The sequence below is a fragment of the Pseudoliparis swirei genome, chromosome 19, assembly GCF_029220125.1.
Source record: "Pseudoliparis swirei isolate HS2019 ecotype Mariana Trench chromosome 19, NWPU_hadal_v1, whole genome shotgun sequence".
Classification (NCBI taxonomy): domain Eukaryota; kingdom Metazoa; phylum Chordata; class Actinopteri; order Perciformes; family Liparidae; genus Pseudoliparis; species Pseudoliparis swirei.
In genome coordinates, this window is record NC_079406.1 from 11,997,983 (window position 1) to 12,010,671 (window position 12,689).

A 12,689-nucleotide genomic window follows, 5' to 3' on the forward strand; every position below is an offset into this window, starting at 1 on the left:
TGTAGATCCAGACGACAGTGCATCTGCTGTACAAGAAAATCATAGTTCAGTCACCGCACGAAGCATATGCAGCAGACACTCAAGGTCATCCAAAGCGTCATCTCACGCCGTCACTGCGTAGAAACGAGGAAGCTAACCGTGCAGCCCTACTCGCACGCGCAGCCGCACTTAAGAAGAAACAGGCATTGCAGTTGGAAGAGGCTCAAATGAACGCTGAGCAGATTCAGTTGGAGGCTCAAATGAAAGCTAAGCAGATTCAGTTGGAGGCTCAAAGGAAAGCTAAGCAGATTCAGTTGAAGGCTCAAATGGAGGAGCTAGATGTTGAGACTGCGATCGCAGAGTCCACAGCAAAGCTACAAGTGATGGAAGAGTATGATAACATGGACGACGATGGGATGAATTCCTACCTCATCAAGAACATGCCTACAGCAGCGACCATCGAACACTATGCTCCAGACGTCAGACCAAAGTTGACTAGCAGTCTTCGAGTTAGCCAACACAACAGTGCTTTTGACTGTCCACCTAGACACAAGTCTCATCATGTGCAAGTAAAGGATGAAAACAACAACACAAGTACAAATTCCAATGGAAGGCAGGCTGAACTCAGCGAAATGATATCGAACCAGAAGGATATCATAGATACGTTAGTCACACAACAAAGACTAGCTAACTTACCTCAACGAGAAGTCCCTATATTCAGTGGCGATCCTTTCGAGTTCCTGCCATTCCTGAAGGCTTTTGAGCACATCATCCACAGTCGTACAGACAACGATGAAGACCGCTTGTACTACCTAGAGCAATTCACCAGCAGTGAGCCAAAGGAACTTGTGAGAAGTTGCCAGCACATGAGCGCACAACAAGGCTACAATGAAGCAAGAAGGCTCTTGACCTATCACTATGGCAATGAGTATAAGATAGCTGTAGCCTATGTTGATAAGGCTCTCAAATGGCCTCAAGTCAAGCCAGAAGATGCAAAGTCACTTCACAGCTTCTCCATCTTTCTCACTGGATGTAACAATGTCATGAAGGACATGGAATATCTCGAGGAGATGAACAGCCCATGCAACCTGCGGATCGTCCTCTCAAAGTTGCCTTTCAGACTTCGTGAAAGATGGAGAGTCATAGCTTTCGACATACAAGAAAGGGAAGGAAGAAGAGCAAAGTTCTCTGATCTCACGACATACATCAACAGACAAGCTAGGATAGCTTCAGACCCACTCTTCGGTGATGTCAACGAGTACTCCGAAGCGAAAGAAAAAGGCAGGTCAAGCTTTAAATCTGCCCAGGGAGGCGGACCGAAAAGAACCACTGGCTGTGCTACGAGTGTCAAGCCAGACGAAGGGGGCGCCTCAGAACCAATAAAGAACAAGCAAACAAGCAACGCGTTTCAGGAGCCATGTCTGTACTGCAACAACAGACACACCCTGAGCGCATGTTACAAAATAAGAAGTCTGCCAAACAAAGAAAGAATTGAGTTCATTAAAGGAAAAGGACTTTGTTTCGGGTGTCTGACCCAAGGGCACATGGCAAAAGACTGTAAAAAGAGAGCCACTTGTGAAATCTGCAGCAAAAAACACCCAAGCCTGCTTCACAGCAAAAGGGACGAGAACACTGACCAAGAGTACAGCAAGCCTGAGAAAGGTCAAAGCTCTACCAGCGGACACTCAGCTCCACAAGAAGACGCGTCAGTCAAGAGGGAAGTCACGGCAGTCACCGGGGCCGGAGGAAATGACTGTGTCCTGTCTATCGTGGCCGTGCGCATCAAATCCAAGAGGAGCAACACGACAATAGAGACGTATGCGTTCATGGACTCGGGTAGTTCCGCTACGTTTTGCTCCGAAAGGCTGATGAGACAGCTCGGCGTCCATGGTAAGAAGACTCAAGTGCTACTCCGTACTATGGGCCAGGAGAAGCCTGTGTCCTGCTACGTGCTCTCAGATCTGGAAGTGTGCGGTCTGACAGAGAACAAGTACATAAGCCTGCCAGATGTCTACACCCACACAGACATACAGTACCTGTAATGAAGGACAATGTTCCTGTTGAGAAGGACTTGGAAAGATGGCCGTATCTGCGTAAAGAAGTACGGTTACCACAGATCGACGCAGATGTTGAGATACTGATTGGAATGAACGCTCACTCTGCGATGGAGCCGTGGAAGATAATCCACAGCCAAGGCGACGGGCCTTACGCAGTAAAGACGACTCTCGGGTGGGTCGTTAATGGCCCTCTCAAGAAACGTGACGATCACCACAAGTCAAGTCACTGCAGTCAAAGGGCTTCAGTCAACAGAATCTCAGTCAGTGGCGTGGACAGCATGCTGTTGCAGCAATACAACCACGACTTTCCGGAGCAAGCCTGCGAAGAGAAGTCAGAAATGTCACGAGAAGACGTTCAGTTCATGAAGTCTGTGACTGAGACAATCAAGAAAGTCAATGGGCACTACAGCATTGGGATGCCTCTCAGAAACAAATATGTGGTGATGCCAAACAACAGATGTGTTGCCGAGCAACGGGCATCAAACCTGAAAAGGAAACTCGCTAAGAACTCCAGCTTCCACGATGACTACAAGACCTTCATGTCAGACCTGCTGAACAAAGGCTACGCAGTGGAAGTTCCTGAAGACGAGCGCAATCGCAACGACGGCAGAGTGTGGTACGTTCCACATCACGGCATGATCCATCCACAAAAGGGAAAGCTGCGGGTTGTTTTCGATTGTGCCGCGTCGTTTCAGGGGAAGTCACTGAACGAGGAACTGTTACAGGGTCCGGACCTCACTAATGGTCTGGTTGGAGTCTTGACAAGGTTTCGACACGAACACGTCGCACTCATCGCCGACATTGAAGCGATGTATCATCAAGTAAGAGTTCGTGATGAGGACTCTGATCTTCTACGATTCCTTTGGTGGCCACAGGGGGATCTGAGCCAGCCTCCGCGTGAGTACAAGATGGTGGTCCACTTGTTCGGGGCCAAGTCGAGCCCGAGCTGCGCCAACTATGCCTTACGACGGACCGCAGAGGATGGAAAAGACAGGTCATCACCTGAAGCAGTAACTACAGTCTTAGAGCACTTCTACGTCGACGACTGCCTGGTCTCGACGTCCAACGAGAAGAAGGCCACCGCCTTGGCCAAGGACCTCATTGCACTGTGTGAGAGTGGAGGATTCCGCTTGACTAAGTGGTCAAGCAACAGCCGCGAAGTGCTGTCATCACTTCCGAACAAGAAAGAGCAAAGGAGATCAAGAATCTAGACCTGGACAAGGATGAACTACCTATGGAAAGGGCCCTTGGAGTGGACTGGTGCATAGAATCAGATTCCTTCAAGTTCCGGATCCATGTGAAGAACATGCCCATCACCAGACGGGGTATTCTCTCGGTCGTAAGCTCAATATACGACCCCCTTGGATTCCTGTCGCCGTTCATTCTTCTTGCGAAGACCATCGTTCAGGGTCTCTGTCGAATGAAACTTACCTGGGATGAAGAAATTCCAGAAGACATGGCAAACAGATGGCTCGCCTGGCTGTCCGATTTGAGCCAGTTCACCAGCTTTTCTGTCAGGAGGTGCATCAAGCCAGAGGGATTTGGTCCAGTGATGTCAGCACAGCTGCACCATTTCTCCGACGCTAGCGAGACGGGCTACGGCGTCGTCACGTACCTCCGCATCGAGAACAGCCACGGTCGAGTCCACTGCTCATTTCTTTTAGGGAAATCCAGAGTGACGCCGCTTAAACCTGTCACAATCCCACGCCTCGAGCTCACCGCGGCTACCATTGCAGTGAAAATGGATAAGCTCATGAAGGAAGAGCTTCGGATGGACCTCAAAGAGTCTGTGCTATGGACAGATAGCACCACCGTCCTCCGATACATCGACAACGACGACGCTCGTTTCAAAACATTCGTAGCAAATAGAGTATCGACAATCAGAGAGAACACAAGGCCAGCACAGTGGAAGTATGTCAACACGGCTTCTAACCCAGCTGACTACGCATCAAGAGGAATGAAGGCAGAGCACTTCATGAAGTGTCAGAGCTGGATTGAAGGTCCCGACTTCCTAAACAAGAGTGAGGCTCACTGGCCTGTCCTATCAGAGTTCTCAAGAGTGATAAGTGAAGAAGACGCTGAAGTGAAGCGTATGATCAGCGTGAACATCATCAAGACTGTAGATTCAAGCACAGACCCTCTCTTCAAGCTGATTCATCATTACTCTGACTGGCACAGCCTGAAGAAGGCTGTCGCCTGGATGTTGAGGCTGAAGGAACTGCTTCAAAGTCTGTGCGAAACAAGGAAGAAGTTTGGGTCTCAAGCCCAGTCTTCAGAAAGCCAAGACGCAAGAATTAAGACAGTTGAAAACCACATGCAGAAATGGAAATCTACCCTGAAAGGAACCCATTTGACTGTCAAGGACATCAGAAGGTCAGAAACTGCGATCATTCAGTTCCACCAAAGTCAAACCTTTCATGAGGAGCTTCACGCTCTGCAGAAAGGTGAAAAGATCAGGAGAAGCAGTTCTATCGTGAAGCTGGATCCCTTCCTTCAAGATGGGGTTCTCCGGGTTGGTGGAAGATTGCACCAGGCGGCCTTGCCAGAACACACAAAGCATCCAACTATCCTGGCCAAGGATCACCACATCACGACCCTGGTCATCAGGAACGCTCATAAGGAAATCGGACATGGAGGGAGAAACCATACCCTTGCTCGGCTGAGACAAAGGGTCTGGATATGCAAAGGAAATGCAGCGGTGAGAAATGTGCTTTCAAAGTGTGTGAAATGCCGCAAGAGTCAAGCTGCCGTGAGTGAACAGAAGATGGCGAATCTACCGCCTGATCGTCTATTGCTTGACCATCCACCATTCACTAACGTCGGTGTCGACTATTTCGGCCCCTTCGAAGCAAAGCGTGGACGCGTGCATGTAAAACGTTATGGAGTCCTGTTTACTTGCCTTACAGTCAGAGCAGTCCACATAGAAATCGCACACTCTCTCGACACCGACTCATGTATAAATGCATTGAGACGTTTCATAGCCAGAAGAGGACAAGTCGAGATTATGAGATCCGATAATGGAACGAACCTGGTAGCTACATAGAAATCGCACACTCTCTTGACACCGACTCATGTATAAATGCATTGAGACGTTTCATAGCCAGAAGAGGACAAGTCGAGATTATGAGATCCGATAATGGAACGAACCTGGTAGCTACAGAACACGAGATCCGCCGGGCGATGAAAGAATGGAACCAGTCCCAGATCTCTGAGACTCTACTGCAAAAAGGAGTCACTTGGATCTTCAACCCGCCTGCTGGGTCACACCACGGTGGTGTCTGGGAGCGACAGATAAGAACAGTCCGGAAGATACTCACCAACCTTCTGAAGCTACAGTCACTCGACGACGAATGTCTGCAAACTGTGATGTGTGAAGTTGAAGCAGTGATCAATAGCAGACCCCTAACTAAGTCATCTGATGACGTGGACGACCTTGAGCCACTAATGCCGAATCATCTTCTCCTTCTCAAGGGAAAACCAGCACTCCCTCCAGGTGTGTTTCAGAAGGAGGATCTATACACCAGACGACGATGGAGGCAAGTGCAGTACATCTCCGACATCTTCTGGAAGCGCTGGTCCAGAGAATACTTGCCCCTCCTACAAGAAAGGCAGAAGTGGCTGGAGAAGAAGAGGAATGTGAAAGAGGGAGACGTTGTACTCATCGTGGACCAGAGGGCTCCAAGAGGGTCCTGGTTGATGGGAAAGGTGGAGAAGACAATCCCCGACGCCAAAGGGTTCGTCCGTCAGGTCCTTGTCAAAACGAAGACCAACACCATAGTGAGACCCATAACTAAGTTGTGTCTCCTGCTCGAGATGGAAGAACCCCATGGACAATAAAGGACATTGTTATTTAGGACATTATTACTTCTACAGTTGTCATTTTTGTAGGCCTTAGAGAAATGTTTTAGAATATAGAAATGGATATGTTTAGTTAGGTAATTGTCATCCCCATGATGAGCAATTAGGGGCCGGAATGTTAGTGCCATTTTCCATATTGTAATTGTAATTGTAATTTAGACTCAGATTTAGATACTATATTATTTAGATTCATATTTAGATTTGTTCGTTATAGTGATTGCATAATTGTATGTTATAATTTGCATTGTTTAGAATAATCAGAGGTGAGTTGTGACGTATTGAGCTCGCGCATTGATATATCAACGGGCGGACTTGTTTCACGTGCTCCAAAATTCAGTAAAAGGAACGGAGCGAACTCACTGTTTTCTACCGTTGTTGAAACACATTACACGCGTAGACTCGTTCTTTCCGTCTAAGAGTGGTAAAACTAATGGAAATGTCAAGAAACATCTACTGATGACACAAAGGGAGTTTTAGCCGCTACAGTAACTAACTGCAGGACTATATTTGTCTTCCATTATTTAGATGGAACAGGAATTGTGGGAAGAAAGTGAAAATGGTGAACCAAAACTAACTGCAAGTCCTCGATGAAATGCAGCTGTTGCCTTTGCTCAAGCTCAGAGACTGTGAAAATGAATAACCTTGCTTGTGCCTCACACGCTTGCAAGCCGATAAGAGCATGTTTAAAGTCAAAATACAAACAATGTCACGACAAATAGTTCCATATTTCATCCATGAAGGAGAGAGGGCGAGTGCAATCACTGGCAGCGGCAACTCAGCGGCAACTTAGTGGCAAGTCAGTGGCAAGCGTCAGTTGTCGTCAGCTAGGAGCCTGTACAGCGACGACTCAGTGGCGTGTTTGCGACGAGTCGCCGGCAGCAACACTCAAGTGGCAGGACAGCAGCAAGCGAACGACACTCGCCGAGAGGCTGTGGATGGTACAACCATTGTTGTTACGACAGATCAGCTGCCGTTAAATCAGTTTTATGATCTCAGAATGGAGGAACTCCGTTTTCTTTTTATTTACACTTACACTTATTAACCATAATATGTATAATGTACCCGCCTTTTTAAAATAATAATTAAAACCATTTTTATTTTATTTTTTACCATGTCATGTCATAGGCCTACTGTTATACCGCCACTATGATACTCTACTCTGAGGAGATGCCACTGTTAGTCTACAGTTTATAAGTCTAATATATTACGAAGTGAAACGTAGTAGTAGCAAAACAATATTCAATATAGTACAGCAGTATTGTACAGCAATATCTTATTGCATATTGTAAGTAAGTCTACAAAAAGACTAATTATCTATCTATCCAACTGCAGTAGATCGCTAGAGATCCTGGCAAACTCAGCACTTTATTTTTCCCCTGTAGGCCTATATCGTATTAGTGTTTAGTTTTTAGTATTGTTATTGTGTTTTGTGTTTTATATTTATTTTCATTAATGCTCTGATGTGCACCGCTGCTGTGATTTTTGAAATGTCCCCACTGTGGGACAAATAATGAATATCAAATCAAATCTGTGTATCTATCTAGCTAGCGAGATAGCTAGCTATCTATTTTAGCTATCGATCTATCTAGCTAAACCGCAGCTCCTCCATTCTATGATCATAAAAGTGATTTATTCCGCTGTTAAGTGGAGCTTGCTACTGAGTCGTCGCAGACTCGTCACGTATGCGCAGACACGCCGCAGACGCGTCTGGCCCACGCCGACTACATGCCACAGACGTGCCTGGCCGACCCTCCGTCTGCTGACTAGCTGCGGCACCTGCTGGCGACTGCCACTGAGTGCCAGTGCCGCACGGGGGATTTCGCCCCGACTGCCATGAAGTTGCTCTTTTGGTCAGAGACAGCCAGCCGGAGTTTCCAATCTGGTGTGGCTGGCAGCAAGCTGGTGATAGGCTACTCAGATTTTGATTTGTTTTAACTTTGTAAAAACATCTCATGTGATCGATGAAATCAGACGATTGAAGAGGGATGCTGTCAGGATTTCTGCGCATAAAAAGGGCGAAGAGACAAAACCATTTGTGAATTGAAGTGTCCTTTTCAAGGTTGTAAAAACAAATATGCTGACCAAATCCCCAACATGCAAAAAGCAGAAAACATATTTGTGTAGTCTACCTCATCTCTTTGCCTTAAATTAGACTGGACTAGTTGTAAAAAGGAAATTCCTGCTGTCTTTGTCCACTTTTCCCACAATTTCGTACAAACAGCCAGCACCATAAGCAATCTGCGCAGCTGCACAAAAGCCCTTGCAGTGAAGAACCATTTAGCAACAACACTACTTGGTTAGAGTTAGGAAGAAAAGCATGGTTTAGTTGATAAGTCAACGTTGACTTCTGGTTTCACACAGGATATGAACTGCTAACTTCTGGGAGAAACTCTGATGCAGACTCAGTGGCTCTTCATACTACCTCACCTGTCAAGGTTACATGGATGACTTTCTGATTACAAGAGTTATATATGAATTGTGGTTGATTGTGTTTTTTACTATGAACAGTGTATGAAACCAGTTTGCAGAGTGAGGGTTTGATTCCAACTCTGCATTCATTGTAAAATAAACTAAAGATGGCACCAAAAGCCTTCAATCACAGGTGCTGTTTAAAACAGGCCCTTACTCCTCCTCTCTACCTCCATCTGCCTGATGGATCGTGGAGGTCTCCATCGTGGAATATGCCTACTATGAACTATTCATACACTCTGTCATATTCATTGAATGTATTTTAACTCTAAATCTGTCCTTCTGTACACATTACATCTATTGCACCTGTCCATCCTGGAGAGGGATCCTCCTCTGTTGCTCTCCTGAAGGTTTCTTCCCTTTTTTTCCCCTGAAGGGTTATTTGGGAGTTTTTCCTGGTCCGATGTGAGGTTTTGGGGCAGGGATGTCTATGTGTCCAGATTGTAAAGCACTCCGAGAAAAATTTGTAATTTGTGAAATTGGGCTATACAAATGAACTGAATTGAATTGAATTGAACTACTAACATAAATATTTGCGCAGTAGAATCACGCTTCTATGAGGTCAGTTTAATAATTTTAAATTTACAGAGACTAAAACAAAAATATATGATGAGTTTAGCTTAGCATAAAGACTAAAAACAGAGGCAAACAGCTCTCTCTCTCTGTCTAAAGGTAGCAAGTTCTGCTGGTTGCAAAATGTATTTACCATTTTCTGATCATAGAAATTATTCAGATGCAAAATCCCATCATCAGCAGAATATTAAACACTTAAATAAAGTATGTGTTCCTTCTGTACACATGACATCTATTGCTTCTGTGAATCTGGGGAGAGGGATCCTCCTCTATTGATCTCCTGAAGGTTTCTTCGCTTTTTTCCCCGTGAAAGGGTTTTTTGAGGTCCTGGGACAGGGATGTCGTATGTGTACAGATTGTAAAGCCCTCTGAGGCAAATTTTTAATTTGTGATGTTGGGCTGTATAAAATAAACTGAATTGAATTGAATAAAGAGCAGAGAAAGAGCTTTACATTATTCATGAATAAATGTTTTCAATTACATGCATTTGCATGATCTCAAAGTGATTTTCGATTGTCTTTGAAAATCAATTTAGGTTTTTTATTTATTTTATTTTATTTTACATTACATGCCATTTAGCAGACGCTTTTATCCGAAGTAACTTACAATAAATGCATTCAACCATGAGTACAAACTCAAAACAACAAGAATCAAGAAAGTTACATTTCTACAAGAAAGCCAAACTACAAAAACACCATAAATAAATACCATTTAAGTGCCACTGACGTGCTAATCTGTTTTTATTCAAGGTATAGTTGTAAAATATGGGTTTTATTTATATATTTTAATCTCATAATATCAGATGTTTTTTAATCAATTAATTTAGCCTATTAAGAGGGTGTTTATGTGTTGTTAGCTGTGCAAATATATAAACAAAATTAAACTTGTTCTCAGTTAAGCATGGCTTGATCCTGAATTCCCTGATAAATTGAACCTTCTTGAACTCTTAACTAAACCAATAGTGTAGCATAAAGACACTATTCAAAGCTAAATGGAAAACCAGAACAACTTGCAGGTAAATCAAAGAGCCTTTGTTCCACCACGGTGTGTCTAATAACTACTTTTGTCTTTGCCCAAATGTTTTCCCCCTTAATCCTCTGCACGTCGACTCAAACAAGGAAATAAAAAATCTCGTATTTGATTCCATAAATCCATTTGGCACATATACAAGGCCTTCTCTCAGTGTGTGATCCCAAAGGCAGCACCTCCTCAAATTACCACAGCTATTCATATGTGCCTCCCCTCTACAGGAAAGATTTAGGAGAACCCAATCCCATCTTTCCTCAACAATCTTCAGTCTCTCTTAATTGTCCACTGTTTCCCTACTGGATTAAATAGCATCAGTGGGAGTGAAATGAGGCTTTCAGGACGTAAACTAACTCATAAAAATGACTTCTCTTTGACAGACTTTAATCTTTTGTCTCAAACATTTTGTCTCTTTGTCTTCATACATTACCGTCCAATTCCCATAACTGTTGTTTTGCAGTTGTGCTGTATTAACTGGTTTACACCAGCCAGAGGGAGGCAAAATGTTTAATTATAGATTACTATCCAGGTTAGTGAGATAAATATTTGCGTATTGATACATATATGCAAAGTTTTTTTTTAAAGTTAAAAGATGCCACAAGCTGATGTCATTTTGTATTTAGTTTTAAACCAAACATTTTTAAATGTGGGTTAAATTTGTTGAACTTGCACATAAGATTGCATTAAAATGTCATCGTTGGCCTTCATGAGCTGGCAAAGCCTATTGCTGCTCCCCCTCGAGTAGAAACACACAATCACCAAATGTTGTCCACAGATAATCAATGAAATTACAGCACGTCATTTCTCATAACAAGTAAGAAGTAGCCATGAACCAAGCACCACGGTGTCTTTGCAATAGCAACAAGCAAACATCATCTCAGCTTGGCTTCGCTTGCTGACCACAAAATAAATTATCTGGAGTGTCACAAGGAAAAAATTCATCTCTGACAAATAGGGTGTCCATGCAGGTCCTTTCAGCATGAATCAAAATGCCGCCAATAGCTAAACATTTTTGAGGGGTTATCATTCTTCATTTTGACACGCTTGTTCAGGGTGGCCCATAGGGACGGAGCAGCCAGATAGTTTTGGAAGACTCCTTTTCTTTGGGAGTTGCACAAAGCTGCTGTGAGTTTGAGGACAGCTAGTGCATCCTGATGTTTGCTCAGAATATGTATTACCTTACCATGAGCGACCTTCAACTTAACACTGCATCGGTGTCTGATGTGTGCTGCATACCGATGGTGAATGGAAAATCACATCTTCTTCAAATAGTTTCACAATATTGTGAGGCCCGATGTTATATATTGTGTGTAATCAGTGCTTTGACATTGTTATCCAATCGCTGCAACTTGCCAAAAGCAAAACATGAGCATAAACAGTTTTTTAAAATCACATGAAACTTAACAAACTGGATGTAAGATGGCCACGTTTGTTTGGCTGCAAACACCTAGATTGATGAAGCCTTTGTATGAGAGCCGAACAACAGGTGTCTTTGTGCACACACGGCTGCAGCGGGCAGAGAGCAACCAGCGCTTAGGGTTTCACTCTTTGAAACTGATATGGGTGAGCTGCTTTTCTCAGGCCTAACCCCAAGTCTGCCGTTGATGGACAGACCACCCAACTCTCGGCTCTTATGGGCGCACAGTGGGGCCGCTCGCAGCAAAGGCAGCCCCCTGTCATTGTCCTTTGGGAAGGAAATGGATCAGCCGACTGTTTGTCAAGTACACTGTCAGGGTCTCCTTCGCAATCAAACAGCCAGATTTTCTAAACAACGGCATTACACTAATGGATACCTCTGGAATACATGCAGTGCTTTACAAACCTAAACCGTACATCAATCTTCAGACGGCCTAAAATGTGAAAGCAGCAGCACCAACAGAAAAAAAACAGTCAATGCCTCGGTCTTTGTTGAAACACAGAAAGGTATCTGGTAGGAAAAATAGGACAGTTTGATCAGTAAAAGTAGAATCCCAGGATGATAAATTACATTTTTATGGAGATCTGTCCCCATCGCCTCTCCAGTGAAGTCTCTGTTTCACTTTATTGTGGGACTTTATGGGAGGTTTCTGCCCTGTATTCTGATCAGAATAAAGATTCCCCCAGGACGTTGAAATGCCAGAGCCGAGGACGCCAGAGCCATTGGTCAGAGGCGGAGGCCAGGGGGTTAGCCTCACTAGGCTGCTCAACTGACAGAGCTTCGACGCCAAAAGATTCCCACCCATACTCTTCTCTCCAGAAGGATCCCTTCCTTCACTTCTGCCTGATCAGTCATGGGGTGAACAAAGCCACCAAGTACCCTTGCTTTTGGTTTTCTTTCCCTCAATGACAAGAAGAAAGACTCGAGAGCCGCCAAAGTTGAATCAAATCAGAAACGAGCTTCTCTACTTCTTGGCCTGGCACACCACACTATCTTCTTGGACACAAACCCTTCACCTATCTTTCTGCCAGATCTTTTCTCTGTCAGAAGACACGTTGCTACATACGTACTTGCATTGCGCGCCCAGTTTGTGAAAGCACACAAGTTGTGTTTGGCTGGTGAACGGGGCAACCCTGCTTGAGTCCAAATCCCAAACATACAGTATGTCGTCCCCCCCCCCCCCCCCACCCTGCTAGAGGAGATCTGAGATACTGATGATTACTTTCATGGGTTTTCTGGGGTGAGCTCTTGTGAAGGAACCCCATCCCAATTAAACTGGGGGCCCATGTGTCTTTCCAATCAATAAAATG

The 12,689-nt window shown here is 44.6% G+C and overlaps 1 protein-coding gene across 1 annotated transcript; it reads left to right on the forward strand.

The window, feature by feature from the left end:
- Positions 1–3,242: 3,242 nt before the first annotated feature.
- Positions 3,243–4,960, forward strand: LOC130210148 (uncharacterized). Its single transcript, XM_056440138.1, has 2 exons — positions 3,243–4,734; positions 4,943–4,960. The coding sequence occupies exons 1-2, from the start codon at positions 3,271–3,273 to the stop codon at positions 4,958–4,960; spliced, it is 1,482 nt and encodes a 493-aa protein (XP_056296113.1). The 5' UTR covers positions 3,243–3,270.
- Positions 4,961–12,689: the final 7,729 nt, after the last annotated feature.